Consider the following 19039-nt stretch of genomic DNA (forward strand, 5'->3'; position numbering starts at 1 on the left):
TGATTATTTATAAAAATATTACTATGTTTTTATAATTAATCATTTTTATAATACTTTATAATATAATTCTATTTTGGTTATTTATTAACAGATAATTGTACCATAACAACAATATCTTGTTAGTTATTTTTTTAACAATACTAATTGTTTTTCTAATTTATTATTTAAATTTAATTTTTGTATATTACGATGTTGTAACGTAATTGTTTTCAAAAATTAATATTAAATTTTAATATTATTTTTTTTTATTCAAAGATACAATTTTAAAAAAAATGTTATCATTACAAAAAAAAGTTAAATATAAAACAAAGTAGTAGTAATATTACTGTTCAAAAAAAATTTTTTTTAAAATAGGAATATTATTATTTAATAATTTTCTGGTAACAAATTTGCTTCCTTCATTAAAGATCTAAATATTCCATTAGGATTTGCTAATAATTTTTCAGGTGTATCAAATTCTGCTACACAACCTTTATCAAGTACAAGAATTTTGTCACTATTTTTAATTGTATTTAGTCTATGTGCAATTGTTAATACAGTACAAGAATTAAATTGTTCTTGAATTGTTTTTTGTATTAGTTGATCAGTTTCAACATCTACTGAAGCAGAAGCTTCATCTAATAGTAATATTGTTGATTTACGTAAAAGTGCTCTTGCAAGACATAATAATTGCCTTTGACCAACACTTAAATTATTTCCACTTTCTGCTATTTGATGATCTAATTGATTTGGGAGTGCTGTAACAAAAGCATCTAAATGTGTTAATTGTAATGCTCTCCAAATACAATCATCATCATAATTATAAAATGGATCTAAATTATCTCTTAATTTACCAGAAAATAACATTGGATCTTGTGGAACTATTGTTATTCTTGAACGAAGATCATTTAATCCAATTTTTGAAATATCAATACCATCAATAATTATTGAACCTGAATCAATTTCAACAATACGGAATAATGCTAATGTTAGTGAACTTTTTCCAGCACCTGTTCTACCAACAATTCCAACTTTTTCTTTTGGTTCAATTTCTACTGATATATCTTTAAGAACAGGATCTAAATCTTTGCGATATCTTAATGAAATATTTTTAAATACAATATGACCCTCATTAGGCCAACTTGTTGGTAATTGAATTATTCTAGGATCTGTTTTTGTATCAGCTTCAGTATCTAATTCGGCATACTCTTTTATTCTTTCAACAGCAACAATATTAGTTTCTAATTCACTTGTCATTCTAACAGCCCAATTTAATGTTTGTGTAACATTTAATGCATATGCAACTGATAATCCAACTAATCCAGCTGTTAATCCAGAACCTTCTCTTCCAAAAACAGAAAATAATGCTGCAAAAAGAACAATTAAATTTCCAACTAATTCTAATCTAACAGCAAGCCATCTATTAGCAACAATTGATGGATAATATGTAATTAAATTATGATCAACTCTTTTGTTAGATTCATAAACAAAATTTTCAACAACTCCGTATGCTCTTATAGATGCCGCACCTTGAACAGACTCTTGAAAATGTGAATAAATTGGAGATCTTGTTGTTGATTCTAATCTTTTTAATTGCCTTGATGTATTGACATAAAATCTCTATAAAAATAATATTAATTTAAGGTATAAAATTTTTTTAAGCATGCAAAAAAAAACAACATTATTATAGGAAAATTAGTTAAATACAAATAGGACAATAAATATATATATATAAACTTTTTACGGACCAATATTAAAAAATATATTATAACAAGTGGTATCAGAATAACTCCAAACCATGGAGTAACCAGGACAATAACTAAAAGAATTTCTAATGATGCTACAAATGTTCGGATAAATGACAAAAAAGATCGTGGAATTGCGGCATCAAGACCTTCGACATCCTAAAAATTATATTAAATTTATAACATATTTTTTTTTATAACATATGATATTAAAAAAATTTTTTTTTTAAAAAAATAATTATTTATTATTATAAACATTAAATAACGTTTAAGGTTAGTTAAGCAATGCATTAAAATAAAACTTCTAACCAATAAAAAAATGTATCCCAATATCATTGGTATAAGTGGTATAATTATTTTTGGTGTTACAATTATTGGAACAATTATTATAGTTGCTCCACCAATAACATTACTAATAAAATTTAGTATTGATCCTGGTAAACGTGAATCTAATACTTCAATATCCTATATAAAAAAATTAATAATTAAATAATTATATTATATATATTTTTATTTGTATTTTTTATTAAAAGTTACCTTTCCAAACCTATTTAAAATTCTTCCTATTGGTGTTATATCAAAAAATGACATGGGTGAACGTAAAATACGTGAAAGCATTGATTGATGAAGAATAGAACTAGCTGAAACCATACCAAGTGCCATAATTATAGAAGCAAAACAGACAAATGCTGCTTGTGATAAACCTAGAATTGTATATACACCTAATCTTTGATTTGTTTCTTCTGTATTATTACTACTTTGTATTTTTTTAGCATTATCTGACCAATCAGCTAAAGATAAATTAGAAAGTACACCAAGTGCACTTGATAATACATAAATAATAATAAATTTAAATATATTAAATAATCCAATTGCTTTAAAATAAGATATATATACAGAAAGTTTAACTTTTCCTGTTTCAACACCTTCTTTTTGAATAATTTGTCCTTTATTTATATTCATTATATTATTTTCTTTATTATCATTAACATTATCTATTAATTTTGTTGTTTCATTTTCAATTGAATTTTTTTGTGATAATATATCATGTTTATTTATAATATTTTCATTAGATGCATTGATTTCTTCAACAGTCTTAAATATTTCATTTTCAATACGTTTTTTCTTTAATGGATCAATACCTTCTAAATGATCTAATACTTCTTTAACTTCTTCAGCATCTTCACCAAAACTAACACTTCTACCTCTTGTTTTAGCTTCTTCAATTAAAAATTCTTCCAAAAGTTCAGCTAATTCACCATTATTTTTAATTAATTGACTATAATTACCTTCTTCACTAATTTTTCCATCTTTCATTACATAAATATAATCACAATATTTAAGTAAATGTAAACTATGTGTAACAAGAAGCCTAGTTTTTTCTTTTAATAATCCACTATTTGTAGATAAAACATTATCAAATATATGTTTACCAACATGAGCATCAACAGCAGATAAAGCATCATCAATAATATATATATCCTGATTTGCATATACAGCACGAGCTAAATTAACACGTTGTTTTTGTCCACCACTTAAATTAATACCTTTTTCTCCAATTTCTGTTAAATCACCATTTGGTAGAGCTTCAAAATCTTGTTTTAAACTACATGATTCAATAACTTTTTTATACATTATTTCATCATATTGTTTATTAAATAAAATATTATCTTTTAATGATAAATTTTGTATCCATGCTTGTTGTGGTACATATGCAATACTACCATTTATATGAATAGTTCCTTTTTCTTTTGTCATTTCACCAAGTAATGATGATAATAAACTACTTTTACCTGAACCAGTTCTTCCAACAATTGCAACTAATGATCCTTTTTCAATTGACATATTAATATTTTTTAAAAATGAATCAGTTTCTTTAATCCATGTAAATGAAGCATCTTTAATTGTTAATGCTTTACCAGATGAATTTATTCTTGTCTCTATATCATTAGGATCAATTTCATCAGCAGCCAAAAAATTTTTTAATCTTTTATTTGATACATAACATTGTACTGCTTGAGAAAATATCATTGCAAATATAGCTAATGGAAAACGAAGAATATTAAATAATGCTAAAGCAACAAATGTAATTTGTGGTGTTAATATATTATTTTGTGGATCAATTGTTACATAAACACCAAATGTAACAACAGCAACAAGAAATGGTGCACTTGACCAGGATAATGATGTTGCAGCATTTAAATAAGCAAGTTTTTTAAGATTCAATAATTCTTTTTTTCTTATTCCTGTAATAATATTTTCTAATGAATTTTCCCAATTATATAATTTTAAAACTTTAATACCACCAATTACTTCATTAACCATTTTCATTCTTTCATCTTTTAATTTCATATGTGTTACTTGACAATTTCTCATTTTAATAGAAATAAATGAATTTAATGGTACCATTAATAATAATATTATTAATCCAGCAAAAACACTAACACCTAATAAATCCCATAAAAAGTATATTGCTAATAATACTTGTAATGGTGCCGACCAAAAAAGCATTACAAATGTTGTCATATCTTGAAATCTTTGAATATCAACAGACATAATATTAACAATTTCTCCAACTGTCATTTGTCTTCTTGAGGTATTTGATAAAAATAATGCCTTACGATAGACAGTTGATATTAATGCTGAACGAATATTCATTCCTAATCTAAACATATTATGAAAATATTGATGAAGAATCATTGATTGAAAAAGTGCTACTAAAAACATAGTAATTGATATTGTTAAACCAATCCATAATGGTTGTTTTTTATCTTCAACAAAATTAATTAATAAACTAAGAAGTTTTGGTGAAATAAATTGTAATAAATCAAATATAAGTTTATAAAATCCACTACCAATAAAAGTCATTTTAAATGTTAAAAATAATGGCCATAAAATAGATGGTGCATCACCATCATCCTCAGAATCTTTTTTTGTCTTTGATGAAATTTGATTTTCATTAGTTAATTTTTGTTCCTCCAATTTAATAACTTTACCTTGTCTTTTTTCTTTTTTTTGTTTGCGAAGTTTTTTCATTGCGAATTTTTTCATTTCATTATTAAAATTTTTATTAAATTGATTAACAATATTTTTTGACTCATCAGTACTATTTAAATTCCAAAGATCATCCATAGTTAAGGCTCTTTTAAAACCTGTATATGCCATTGGTGTAAACCAATTAAAAGTAATTTGATTTAAAAATGATGTATAATTTTCTGGACATTCTTTTTCATTTGTTATATGATATTTTGGTGTATCAACAAAACAAGAAAATATAACTTGTAAAATAAGAAGTGGAAAAAAAAGTATAAATGATAAATTTTGTATAGTATCATTTGATATTTTATTATCATCATCATATCCAGGTAATTCAAATTTTTCATCAAATAATTTTATAAATATATTTTGTTTTTCAAAATAATATTTATATCTTGTAACAAATTCTGGTATACTACAAATTAAAAGTAGAAGCCAAAAATTAAAAAGTACTCCAGATGTTACAACACCTCTATTTCTACAAGCTAATGTTAAAAGTAATGCAAAACATAATGATACATAACGTATACATGTTGAATAAATCCATGACAACGGTATATTTTCATCTAAATACCATTTTCTATATATATTATGAAAAAATTGTATAGCAGTTAAAAATATCAATATTATTCCTATTATAATTCGTCCTCCAATTGGTGAACATACTTCAAGTTTAGGATTTTTACTTTTGTATAATGCAAACATAAGAATTGGAAAAAATATAAAAAGAAATAATGATGGAATTATAGATAAAATATTATTTTGATAACATGATGCAACATTTTCTAATGTTTGTGAAAATGTTACATTTTTTGAAAAAACATTAATCAATTCTGTCTAAAAAATTTATGAATTTTAATAGAAATATTAAGCAAAACTAACTTGATTATTTTCACAAACACTTTTAATTATTTCTAGAAACATTGTTATATATATAACAATTTGATATGTTAATATAATATATTTTTTATAATGATTATATTCAATTAATTTAAAACTTTTAATTTGTGGTAATATTCATTGACACAATCTAAAAAAAAATAAATAAATAAACATTAAATTATATATTTTTTAACAACGTAATATTAAAAAAAAAATATAATATAAAGATGCTTTAATATAAATATGTCAATTGATAAAAGTTATATTAAAGAAAAAAAAAAGTAGAATATATAAAATTTTTAATGTATAATTTATAATAAAATGAAAGATTTTATATTTCCATATATATGAATATATATTATATAAAAAGTATTGAAAATTGAAACAGTTATATATATATATATAAATAAATAAAATAAAAATTATATATATGATTAATTTGTTTATTAGTATAAGAAAGGTATAAATCATTATTATAAATAATGCTAAGAGTTATTATGATGAATTAATAAAGATATTGGTCATTTAATATACATTTCCATTTATATAGTTGTGATAAAAAGTGTATTAAAGTGAAAGTCTTTTCCGCGCAAAAGAGAGGATATTAGATGGATTTTATATACAATGAACGTTAAGTTGAATAAAGAGAGACAAAGCATAAGTTGTTCTTAAAATGTATCTGATGTGTACAATAAATTTTTATAAACCTTAAAACATATAATTTAAACATAAGATTTTATTTTTCATGTTAAATATTTTTCATATAATAGTGATAAAGAATTTTGTGCAAAATTAAGTATGAGATTAAAATGTTGTTAAATAGTATATTATTTATCATTAATCCTTAAATATTAAATAATAAAATAAAGATTATATTAATGTTTGCAAAATAATTTTATTAAGAAAAACTTTTTTTTTTTAAATACTAATTATTATAAATTTAAATAATTATTAAAGTAATATAAAATAATAAATATTTTTTTTTTAAATATATTTCGTAGAAGCATATATATAAATATAAATATAATTATTTTAAAAATTTATATATAAATGTTAGTGGTAATTTTAGAACATTTTTATTACATATCAATCTAATAATTATGATACATAAAATTTTCTAATATATATATAATGTGATAAAAACAATATATTAATTTTATTTAAATTTTTTTTTTTATTAACTATCAGATGTTTTATAAAATTGTTAAGAATTTTATAGGTAACGTTAAACAATAATAATCAGTCATTGCAATAGAATATGAATTATCTTACATATAACATTTGCGCAATATATTTATATATATATATATAAATATACATACATATATACATAATTATAATGTTCGTAAGGTGTATAGCTGATAGAAATGAATATATTATACAGTTAAAAAGGGTTTTTAAGAATTTATTGTACTAATGTTAACCATTATTAATCAAAGACTTTAATAATTTATATTCTACATACTCATTTTTAATATGCTATCAATATAGTTTTAAAATATATAAATAAAAATTAAATAACGTCAATGTTATATTTTTTAAATAAATAAAATAAAATTGACTAACAAATTTTACTATTCAATAAATTAGAAGTATATAATTTTTTAAACAATTTAAAACTATAAATATATATTTATTTTATAACTTATTTAATTTCTTTTACCTTAATCAAAAAAGAATTTACTTTTTTTTTCATTGATTTATTGACATAATAATTTATAAATATTTTAAAATTTTACAATAAAAAAAAAGTTAGTAAAAATTTAATACTTTTTTGGTATTATAACATATATATATTTTATCATATTTTATGAAGTATGATATAAAAATATTTATAAATAATAATAATGATAATAAAAAATAAAATAACATTCCAAGGAAGAAAATAATCTATTATATAATTTTTGAATGTTTTATGCATTATTTGATAAATTAATTATTGTTAATTATAATTTAGGATTACAAGTTCTTCCAAGGCCATTGAAAAAGGATTTCATTAACATTATTATTTATTAAAAAGATGTACTTCATAAAATTTTAAAATGGTTTATAAATTTTCACAATTAAAAATTTTTAAAGTAAAAATTAAGTTTTTACATGTTAATAAATAAATTACTTAATTTTAATTTATAAAATACTAAAAGACAATGTTAAATTAAATAAAAATACAAAAAACTTTTTTTTTACTTTATTACTGTTAAATATCTTAAATATTTTATATTAAATAAAAAAAGTATAATTAAATACAAAAAATATTACTAAATTAAATTTATTTTTTTTTATAAGAAAAAATTATAAATTGTATAGTTTTGTTTATCTAAAAAAATAATACCATTTAATTTAAATTATAAATAAATCTTGTTAAAATAATAATTAATTAGGTTTATTTCAATCATTTTCTAGTCTTATAAAAATTATAACAAAAAAAAAACAAATTAAATAACTATTTTAGATAAAAATATTTATTTTATATTAATTATTAAAATATTCTACATTCATCAAATATATTTTTTTGAATTGTATCCAAATTTCTAATTTTATTATCATGATATATCATAACTTCAAAAATTGTATTTACTAAATGTTCATTAAATGCATTACACTCTAAAAATGGTGAATTATTAAATTTCTTAGCCATTATAGCTCCTTCTTTAAGAGATACAACTCGATTTGTATTATTAAAATCATTTTTATTTCCAACCACAATTACTGGTATATTTGTATTATCAAATTTATCTAAAATTTTTTCATAAAGTTTTGGTAACAATTCAAATGATTGACGATTATCTATTGAGTATACTAAAAAATATCCATCACATAAGTATGGATATTTATATGAAACAATTTTATCTGTTTCCTTTAAATATAATTAATATAAAAATAAATTTATAAAGATAAAAACATACATAACCTTTAGTATCACCAAATTTACAATCGTAAATTTGATTATCATAAATAAATGATTTAAAATGTACTCTTTCAAATAATGAATTATTTAAATCGGGATTTTTTTTATATACAAATCTATGAATTATTGATGTTTTTCCTAAATTGATAAAAAATTTACTTTCATGTTTAAGTTAATTATTTAATATCTTACCAACATTTGGTGCACCTATTAAACAATACTTTCTTAGAAAAACTTCTTTACCCTTCTCTTCTTTTGGTAACAATTTTAAACAATTATTTTCATCTATTTTATTATTTTCAATAGTATTTATTATCTTATTTTCTTTCGTAAAATATTTATCATTATTAAATGAAATTTTTGCCATATTTCTAAAAAAAAAAAATTAAAAAATTAAAAATTAAAATTTTCGAATTTTTATTTAAAAAAATAAAATTTAAACATACAATTCACCATCTACTAAAATAAAAAAATACAAAATATTTTTAAAAAAATTTCAAAAGATATTTACAATCTTTTTTATAATGAAACTATTTATTTTTATCACTAAAAATAAATCTTCAAGATTGATGAGACCTTTACACAAAAAAATTTTTTAAATGTTTTTTTTTATTATATGTAGATAGATTGTTTTATCAATAAATTGGTTATTTTAAATCTGTTTTGTTTTTAATAGAATAATGACAAAAAGTAGATAAGAAATAAGATATGAAATAAGTACTGGGGTATTTTTTTTACCTGTTAAATAGAATGAAACTTTATAAATTAACTTTAACTAATATATTAATTTATTTTAAAATGATATTTATATAAAATTAATTATTTTTAGTAAAATTTTTATATTTAAAAAATAATTTAATCATTTGTATATTTTTAAAACTTTAATATTTATAATACTGTAAATATAAATAAATATGATAGAGAATAAGTTCAAGTTTATTAGATGTAATAATCAATAAAAAATATCATAGTATAAACAATAAGATACTTAAAAGTTAAAAAAGAATTTATATGTAATAAAATATTTTTATTAGATATTAATAAGCAATATTATAAATAATAATTTTTAAAAAAAATTCTTTTGCAAATGAATATTATTATTGTGATATTTTAAGTATTTTTTATTTATAAAAAGTTTCATAATAAAAACTTTTATTTTTATTATAAAACGCAAATTAACAAATTTAAATATCTATAACTTTTACATTACATAAAAATTATTTTACAATAGTAATCAAAAATTTATATTTGAATAAATAAACTATTTTTCTAACATTGAAAACAGAAAAAAAGACATTATATTTTAACATATGTAATTTTTATAATAAATTACTTCTAATTGATATTAAATGTTTAAGAAATTATAAAAAGAATTGTATGCAATTTATGAAAACATTATAATATTATTATATATTTTACTTTAATAAAAAAAAAGTATAAAGATTATTTTATAATCAAATATATAAAATACCTAATTCATGATAAATATATTTATTATTATATAATATTTTCCAACTTAAACATTAAAATTCATATTAGAATTTTTTTTTAATGAAGTTAAAAAGATTGGTATTGGTAAAATTTTATTACAATCATAGAAAAAGTATTTAGAATTATATCTCATTCAACATTATAATATTTTGATTTCAAGAAATATTTTATCAAGATTAATAGCTTTCTTTTTCTTTTCTATTTTCTTACAATATCCAATGAAAGTTAAATATTAAGTTTTATAAGATATTTTCAAAATAAAAATATTATAATTTACTCTATTTATATTTCTACTTTATTATAAAACAATTATTAATAATATGTAGAAAAGATTACATCTTGCTTTAAAAATATTGTAAAAGTTTTGTTAAATTCGTTGAAATTAAAATAACTTTAATTACTTCTAAATTTTTTTATTATATATTTTTTTATAAATTTTTTTTAAAATTATTCTATATTTAATTAAAACAGTATATTGTTAATTTTTGTACTTTTAGAAAACTAAAAAATATTGTATAAAAAATTTTTTTTTTTTTCATATACATTGACTGAATCACTTATTGAACATGAATATATTCAACTATTATAAAAATACTGTTTAATATATTAAAGTTAAAAATTTGTTTAATGCTCAAAATAACAAAAACTTTATCAATATTTTTTAGCATATTTCTTTATATTTTATTACAATCCTTTTAAATTTTATATCCAATTATTGTATATTCTTTTCATATAACTTATATAAACCTTTATAATATTTTTTAAAATCTTTTTATCTTTATCTATTTTATGTATGAATAATAATATATCACATTCATTGTTCTGATAACAATGTACTTTTGTTGTATTTTTTCAAAAATAAACTTTAAATATTTTTTTACCATTTATATCATTTTATTTGATATAAGCTTCATTTGAATTTAACTGAATAAAACTACTTGAACTTTTTTCAAATACTTAAAATGTATCCATTTAGTTTGTTCACTAATCAAATAGAAAAATTTTTCTATTGGCAAATATTTGCATTTATTTCAAAATTAAAAATAAGTATTTTTAACTTATAAAATTTTTTTTTTACTATTACTAAAAGTTATTAAATAATTACAAGTTTTTAAAATTAAGTTCAAATTATAAGTAAAATTAAAAATATTAAACTTACTACGGTTTTTTTTGTAAAAATAAATTATTAATAAAACTTACAAAAGCATAATTATATAAATATTAGCAAATATAATGATTTTAAAAGTTTCAGTTAATAATTAAGCTATTTTAAATTTTGATTATGGTGTATTTTTATAATTATATTAATAAAGTAGAAAAGTCAAATTTAACTTTTCAAATAACATTGAGTTAAAATAGTAAAAAGAAGCTAAAAACTTATTGACTGGTTAAACATTTATATCAATTTAAAAAAAAGTAAAAAAAACAATAACAATATAACAAAAATTTTGTTAATAAATTATTTTTTTATCATTAATGTTAAAATTGTTTGATCATTTTCTAAAATTATAATAATTTTTTTAAGATTTCATATACAAATACAATATAAAACACGGAATAAGCTAAAAAAATATATTTTATATTTTGGTGATATAAAAGAAATTTAATAAATATTGTAAAATTTGATAAACAACAGCTACTTTTATATATAGTAATGTTGATTTTATATTAATAAATGGAAAAACGAAATTAAAAATATATCAATTTTCAAATCATATCATTTAAATATTTTATTTACATTAGAAAAAGATATAATAATAGTTTATACCATATTTAATAATATAAAATTACTATATAAAAATATTTTTATTCAAATTTAATTATTTTATATATTCTTTAATTAGCATAGAAATATGCAATATTTAAATATTATAAAATTTGTTTATCAGTATTAATTACCTTATAATATTGCATTTAAATTTTTGTCACATATTTTTCTATAAATACACTCCTTTTTTTATCAATTATTATACTTTTTCATTTCGATTATTTCGAATGACTATGTATCAATGGAGAACGTCCGATGTCTCATGAAAAGTATTTTTCTGTGAATTAACAACATTCAACCTCTATTGCTGATCATTATATCAATGTAATAATGATAATACTAACGTAAGTTTATTTTATAATATTTCTATTTTAATCTTTTAGTTAAAAGAAGAAATGCTATTAAACTCCTGAGGAATTCTACAATATTTGCAGAGAAAATGGTTTGATAGAATTTCAATGGATGGAGTTATAAATTGAATTTGAACTAACAATATACACCTTTTATATCTAAAAGATGATAAAAATGAAGACAAAAAATTGTTGTAAATTTTTTAATTTAAAAATAAATTTTTTATAAATTCATATTTATTTTCTTCATATTCATTATTGTTTTATTATATGCACTTTACAGTTTTTACTCAATCATTCTTTTATTTTAATTTTTTTCAATAGATCATTTTATTAAGAACAAATTTGATATAAAATATATTACACTTTTTATATAAAATGTTACAACTCATCATTTACAATTAAAATGATAAAAAATGGTAATTTTATATTATGTAATAAAAATTTTTTAACCACAGCTCTATTATTCATTTTATCTATCAATTAAAATATATCACATTTATATATGTTTAATTTCTATATTAATATTAGAAATTGGTTAAAAGATGTATTTTAACAATTGATAACTTTTTATATTAATATTTTATGGACACGTATCTATTTTTCTTAAATTAATTGAATGTATGCTAAAAATTATTAATATTTTAAGCAGCATTTACAAATATGTAAAAATTGACTTTTTTTTGAAATAATATTTATCTTTGTTTAAATTAACATGTAAATTTTTATAACCATCTTCCACGAGTTATAAATTGATGTTTGATATACCATTATAAAATGTAAAATATTTTGATAACTTATTTCAATTATTACTAAATTTTTGATAAAAAAAATTAGGAAATATAAAAGTTAATTTTAAAAAGAAATATGAAAAAGGAATGATTTATTTTATTAAAATTTAATTTAAAAAAATTCTTATTATTTAATTATTTGTTAGTTTTTGTATTTAATAGTAAGAATTTTTACATTTTGATAAATTTTTAAATATTTATAAAAGATTTTCTGGATCTTCCACTAAATGAAAATGAAAATTACCATCATAAGTTTCAGAAAAAAATCTTGCAGGTATAAAACTCGATGCCTCAACGACTATCTTAAATTTTGCCTCATTTAATATTGCATGACAAAGATTATATTCCTGTAAAAGAGTAACATCATTACTATCGACAACAGCATAAATATTTCTATATAAATTTTGTGCATCTTCTGATAAATGTTTAGCTTCTGAATCTAATCTATTTCTTCTTTCTTTTTGTTGAAATTCATGTTCTTTTTTGTATTCATCATATCTTTTTTTTGCTTTCTCTGATTGTTTTTCTATAAATTCATCTTGTTGCTTTAAAATTTCTTTTTTTGTCACATTTTTTTGAAGACCAATTCTAATGTAATCACAACGATCATCATATGGTACTTGTGAAAGAAAATACATAATATCATCTGTATTGTAGCAAAATATACAATAATCAATATAAAACATATTATTGCATATATCATCACTATACCAGAAAGCTGATACATTTGTGGTAATCATTAAACTACCAAAAACACATAATATAGTATAAATTTTAAAAGAAAACATATTTCTTAAAGTATATTTTAAATATTGTTAATCTGATGATAGCTTTTCTTTAAATACCTTAACTCTATTTCTTTTTTTTTAAATCTATTAATAATTATATAAACAATCATATAATATTAAATGAATTTTTTTTTGTTCAATAAGCTTTAATCGACATAAATAAATATTATAACATTAATATTTTTTACATATTATCTATTTTTGAAATTTATATACTAATATACTTTATAAATTATATTTGTAGTTGAAAGAAACAATTAAATGCATTAAATTATAATAAGATCAAGAAAACAAAATCTTGTTTGTTATATTTGCTTTAATAATTCATAAAAGTCAAATTAAAAAAAAATTTATTGGAGATAATTTACATTTGGAATGCATTTACATTCTTAATTGCCATTCTTAAAAATTATTTAAAAAAAAATTGAAACAGGTGACTAAATAATAAAAATTCAATATATTATAATGTATTTATAATATTAGAATTTAATTTAGTGAATAAGTGAACTAATATTTTTTATATAAATGTGCATCAAATTGTGAAAAAATAACATTTATTGTAAAATAGTTGTTTTGCAATGAAATTTGACTTAAAAGTCACAAAAAGCCATAAATTTGTGATGTTTCTTTTTTGAAAAAGTTACTTATTAATAAAATAAAAAAAAATTTTTAGGCAATTGCTTTCTCTATAATTTAAAAAAAATACAATTATTTTTATTTATATGTGTTTTAAATCTATAATAAATTATAGTCTTTTATATGGTAGTTTTTTTAATGTGGTGATAAGATGATGAATTATGTAAATTAAAAAATTCTTTTAAAAAAACTTTTGTTACTAAAAACAGCCATTTTATTAATAAATAACAGATTGAAAAAAAAAGTAATTGCAATTTTAAAATTTATTATTATATTTTTAAAAACCGGATTCTAACATGATTTTCTAAAAATAAACTAATTTTTAAAAAATTTTATTTATTAAAAAAAGTTATTTTATTATATAAAAACTTTTAAAATAGAATTTTAATTAATACAATTTTATACTCTGTTTGCTAAAAAGCATAAAAATTACAATTACTACAAATTTAAATAGTAACATTATTTCTTTTCATTTTTAACTAAGATTTTACAATAACAATACATTCTATAAAGTGACTTTTTTTCACAAACTTCTGCTTGATCTTTATAAATATTTGTTCTTATTATTTCATCATTAATAACTTCAAAATTTTTATTCATTAAAGCTAAATATCTAGCTTGTCCTGGTAAAGTAATTGCATTTATTTTATAAATGAAATCAAATTCATTAGTTTCTATAATTTCAACTTTAAATTCTTCTGTTTCATCTAATTTCATAGGAGAACATTTATCAGTTAAATTCCCAACTATTAATTTATTATTAAGAGCTTTTATAAAACCTTTGGCTAATTTAGAACGTTCTTTATTAAAAGAAGTTGTTGGTTTTTTGATATTTACTTTACACAAACAATATTGTGGTGGTATACGCATTTCATAACATGTACGATTATATTCTGGAAGAGGTCTTAATAAACTTAAACCTTTAATTTTATTATTTATAATTGGAAAATTTTCTTGTTTATCTAAATTTTTAAAATTATCTTTTGAAGCAATTGTTAATAAATCAATTAAAGTTGCATAAATATCAAAATGTGATATATGCTTATTTGAATTTTCATTTAAATTTTTTAATAATTTTTTATTAGATTTTAATTCATTAGGTATTGTTAAAATAAAATAAGGATTCATATATTCAAATGATCCTATATTTGTTCCTACAAAATATGACATTTTAAAACCATGATCACCCATTAATATATTAAATGAATTGTTAAAATAAGCTTCATTTCTTTGAAAATAATCATATAAAAGATCATCACCAGCAAATATACTATTTAATTCATCATGTAAAATATATGAATGCCATAGTATTGAAAATTTTAATTTATTTTTATATTTTTGCAAAAAATCATCCATATACTCTTGAATAAAAAAACCTTTACTGTAACAACGTTCTCTAAATATTTTTTTTGTTAATCCTTTAAGATCTGAACGTTCTAAAATAACTTGAAGGGCACTTAATGAATGATGAACAGGTGGTTTTTCAAATCCAATACAATATGGCCAATTAAATATACCTCCTTGCATAAAATCTTCACCAATCAATGTCATATAACCCATTTTTTTAAAATATTCTTGTATAAATGTTGTATTATCTAATGGAATATCACAAGAATTTAAATTTTCATAATCATTTTTTATAATTCTATTTTTTCCAAAAATATCAATAACATCATTTATTTGTTTGTTTAATAAAAATGCATAAGCATTTGATCTTGAATCACCACCTACAGAATTTAAAAATTTCATTTCAATACCATTTAAATTCTTTAATAAATAATTTCTTGTTTTTTGCAATGCTCTTTTACTATGATAATAAGATAGAGAATCAATAATGTACAGGTTAATATCATAAAATTTAAAATTTTTTGATATTTTAAATGATGAATCAAGAAAGTCAATTTTATTTATAGAATTGTTTTGAATTTTTTTTATATGAAATGCAACATCTTCAAAAATAATCAGATTGGTATTGCTAAAACATTTTATATGAAATACATCGCAATCCAATACAACTGGTTTATTAATTTTTATATATGGACCATTAATTATTTCTAAATGATTTTTTGGATATTTACAACTATAATAACAAGTAACATCTTTTCTCTTTAAACTAAGAACACCTTCTTTTAGATTATAATAGTCATTTTTATATGTTATATTACATTCGTTAAAATGTATTTTTGGTCGTATATAATCAAATATCTCTTTATTCCATATATTATAATGTTTAAATGTACAATAATTTTTTTCATTTAAATTAGTTGATATATTATATATTTTTTTTAAAACAAAAAAATTTCTCAAATTTATATCTATTAATAAATAAATATTTAAAATTATAAACAATAGAAAAACAATTGTAAGTAGAAATACAGTAGAAATAGTTTTGGTAATATTTAAATCTAAAATAATTTTATTAATATTATTATATTATTTCTTACATTGATTTTTATTTAACTTATAAAAACATAACATAATATTTTTTTTCATTACTTTCAAATAATTATAGCAAATAATATTTTAAATTAATCCAACTTAAAAAAAAAAACTTTTTTACGTGTAACTTTTGATATTTTAATATTCTAGTTAAGAGAAAAAAATCAAAAAAATTAACAATTTATAATGCTATAATTTATTATATGATAAAAAAAATTATCCTGATTTTTTTGAGAAAAAAAGAATAAAGTTATTTTATATATTTGGTATTTTGTGGTTTTAACCCCGCCATTTTCAAATACCCATAACTCTCCTCAAAAGTTTTCTTTTTTTATAAAATTTTGAGGGATGAAATTCATATCTAATCCCCTTTTGTAACTTAAAAAAAAATTGAAAAAAAAAGTCAAAAAAAAAACTTTATTCTTCACTTAAAAATTCATAAAAAAAACGAATGTCCCTTAACATGGACTCAAATTCATTATTTTTATTATTTTTCCTTCATGTAAATTCATACATGTTGCCTTCTAACATGCTTCTCCGTGTTTCCCTGCAAATCGCTTCAAAACAATATTCCTACGCTATTTTTAACGACATTTTATAATATTCATAATTTTGAGAAAAAAAATTATTTAGTACAAATTGAAGATCAATTACCTTTTTTTTCTTTATTTTTTACCAAAAAAATTCAATTTTTATTGTTTATAAAATTATTTATTAAAATCAAATATCAATTACTTTTTTTTTATTAATATATATTCATTTTTCATTAAAAAAATCAAATATCAAGCTTTATTTTATTTTAATAATTTTAAAAAATTATCATATAATATTTTAATATGCAAATAAAAAATAATTTTTATATGTTAATTTTAAATCAGTATATGGCAGAGTTAAAACCACAAAGTTCCATATATTTTTTTAAACTTTTGCGTAGTTGAATTTTTTTTTATTATATAGATAAAAAAAACATAGATTTGTATATCATTTTACAGTAATGTTCAATAATAAAAAATTTTAATGGTTTTTGTCATATAAATATATATTTTTTTAATTTAATGTTTTTATTTTCATTTTTTTGTTTGTAAAAAAGATTTAAAAAAATCATAATAGTTATGTATAACAATAAAATTTGCATTTTTTTTTTATCAAAAATGCTATTAATGTAAAATATTATATAATTAAAAGAAAATGACAATTTTTCTAAAAATTTTATATTTAATATTTAACAAAAAGCACTTATATTTCTTATATGTTTTTATGTATTTATGTAAATTTTAATATTTTAAAACGTATACTTAAAGTGGTAGTATATTATATCACATTTAAAATAATATTTATATATTTTATGTAATTTCTAAACAATGAAACTATATATTTTTATAATTTTATCATTAATTAATATAACATTTCAAAAGTTATCACAATTATATAATATCACGCATTCTTCTTCTGTTGTTATAAGTGGAGTATCAACAGATCGTGAACTACCACTTATTAGAGGTTTGGGACTTTTAACACCAGATGAAACAAAAGAAGAAAGGGAAGACTGAATAAATTTAAAAATTTAAAAATGTCAATTTAATGCTACAAAATTATCAATTTGACATCAATTATTTATGATTTACATTTGATCAAAAAAAGAAATAGTTTTTTTTATTATAATTGTATTAATGTTTATATAAGCAACTTTTATAATTTTTTAGACAAATTAGACAATAAAAGTTTATTAAAAATATAAATTTTTTTTTATTAATTATATAAATATTGTAGAAATAGTTTTCGGTATAAAGTAGTAGATAGAAATTAAACTTTTAGCAGAGTAGTTCATTTAATAATCTTGCACTAAAACTTGGTCTTCTTACTTTTAACAACATATATATTCTCTGATTCAACTTCTAATATCATAAAAGATAAAATTATAGATATTTTTTTAAGTTTTTATCTTCTTTTTAAATTTTTCAATAAAATTTTTATTTTTTTTCCATACATCTAGTTTTTTCTCCATTGTTTTGTGTACTGTATTGCTCTCTTCATTGTGCACCGGCTTTTATTCGTTCTTGCCAAAAAAAACTACTTTTTTCCTTTTATATTCATATTCTTTAGGTAGCTACCAACATAATGCTCCACTAAAGGTAGCATTGTAAATTTATTTTCTCATAATGTTGACATTTTTTTACTTATAGATTCTGTTTCAAAATGTTCATTTTCTTCCAAATAATTTATTAA

General features: G+C 18.9%; 4 protein-coding genes across 4 annotated transcripts; all 4 read right to left on the minus strand.

Annotated features, from left to right (window-relative positions):
• Positions 1 to 366: 366 nt before the first annotated feature.
• Positions 367 to 5684, minus strand: SRAE_X000067100 (ATP-binding cassette sub-family C member 8; the record flags this gene model as incomplete). The annotated part of the gene is made up of 5 exons (XM_024645043.1): positions 367 to 1599; positions 1728 to 1883; positions 2034 to 2189; positions 2262 to 5597; positions 5643 to 5684. 5 exons carry the CDS (start codon positions 5682 to 5684, stop codon positions 367 to 369), a joined length of 4923 nt encoding a protein of 1640 aa, XP_024510540.1.
• Positions 5685 to 8121: 2437 nt separating this feature from the next.
• On the minus strand, positions 8122 to 8917 carry SRAE_X000067200 (GTPase RhebL1; the record flags this gene model as incomplete). Its single annotated transcript, XM_024645044.1, has 3 exons — positions 8122 to 8499; positions 8549 to 8688; positions 8743 to 8917. The coding sequence occupies 3 exons, from the start codon at positions 8915 to 8917 to the stop codon at positions 8122 to 8124; spliced, it is 693 nt and encodes a 230-aa protein (XP_024510541.1).
• Positions 8918 to 13147: 4230 nt separating this feature from the next.
• SRAE_X000067300 (Hypothetical protein) lies at positions 13148 to 13690 on the minus strand (the record flags this gene model as incomplete). Its single annotated transcript, XM_024645045.1, has 1 exon — positions 13148 to 13690. The coding sequence occupies one exon, from the start codon at positions 13688 to 13690 to the stop codon at positions 13148 to 13150; it is 543 nt and encodes a 180-aa protein (XP_024510542.1).
• A 1143-nt stretch (positions 13691 to 14833) lies between these two features.
• SRAE_X000067400 (Protein of unknown function DUF229 family and Alkaline phosphatase-like, alpha/beta/alpha domain and Alkaline-phosphatase-like, core domain-containing protein) lies at positions 14834 to 16123 on the minus strand (the record flags this gene model as incomplete). Its single annotated transcript, XM_024645046.1, has 1 exon — positions 14834 to 16123. The coding sequence occupies one exon, from the start codon at positions 16121 to 16123 to the stop codon at positions 14834 to 14836; it is 1290 nt and encodes a 429-aa protein (XP_024510543.1).
• Between the last annotated feature and the right edge of the window lie 2916 nt (positions 16124 to 19039).

Source organism: Strongyloides ratti (assembly GCF_001040885.1).
Source record: "Strongyloides ratti genome assembly S_ratti_ED321, chromosome : X".
In the NCBI taxonomy this organism is placed as follows: domain Eukaryota; kingdom Metazoa; phylum Nematoda; class Chromadorea; order Rhabditida; family Strongyloididae; genus Strongyloides; species Strongyloides ratti.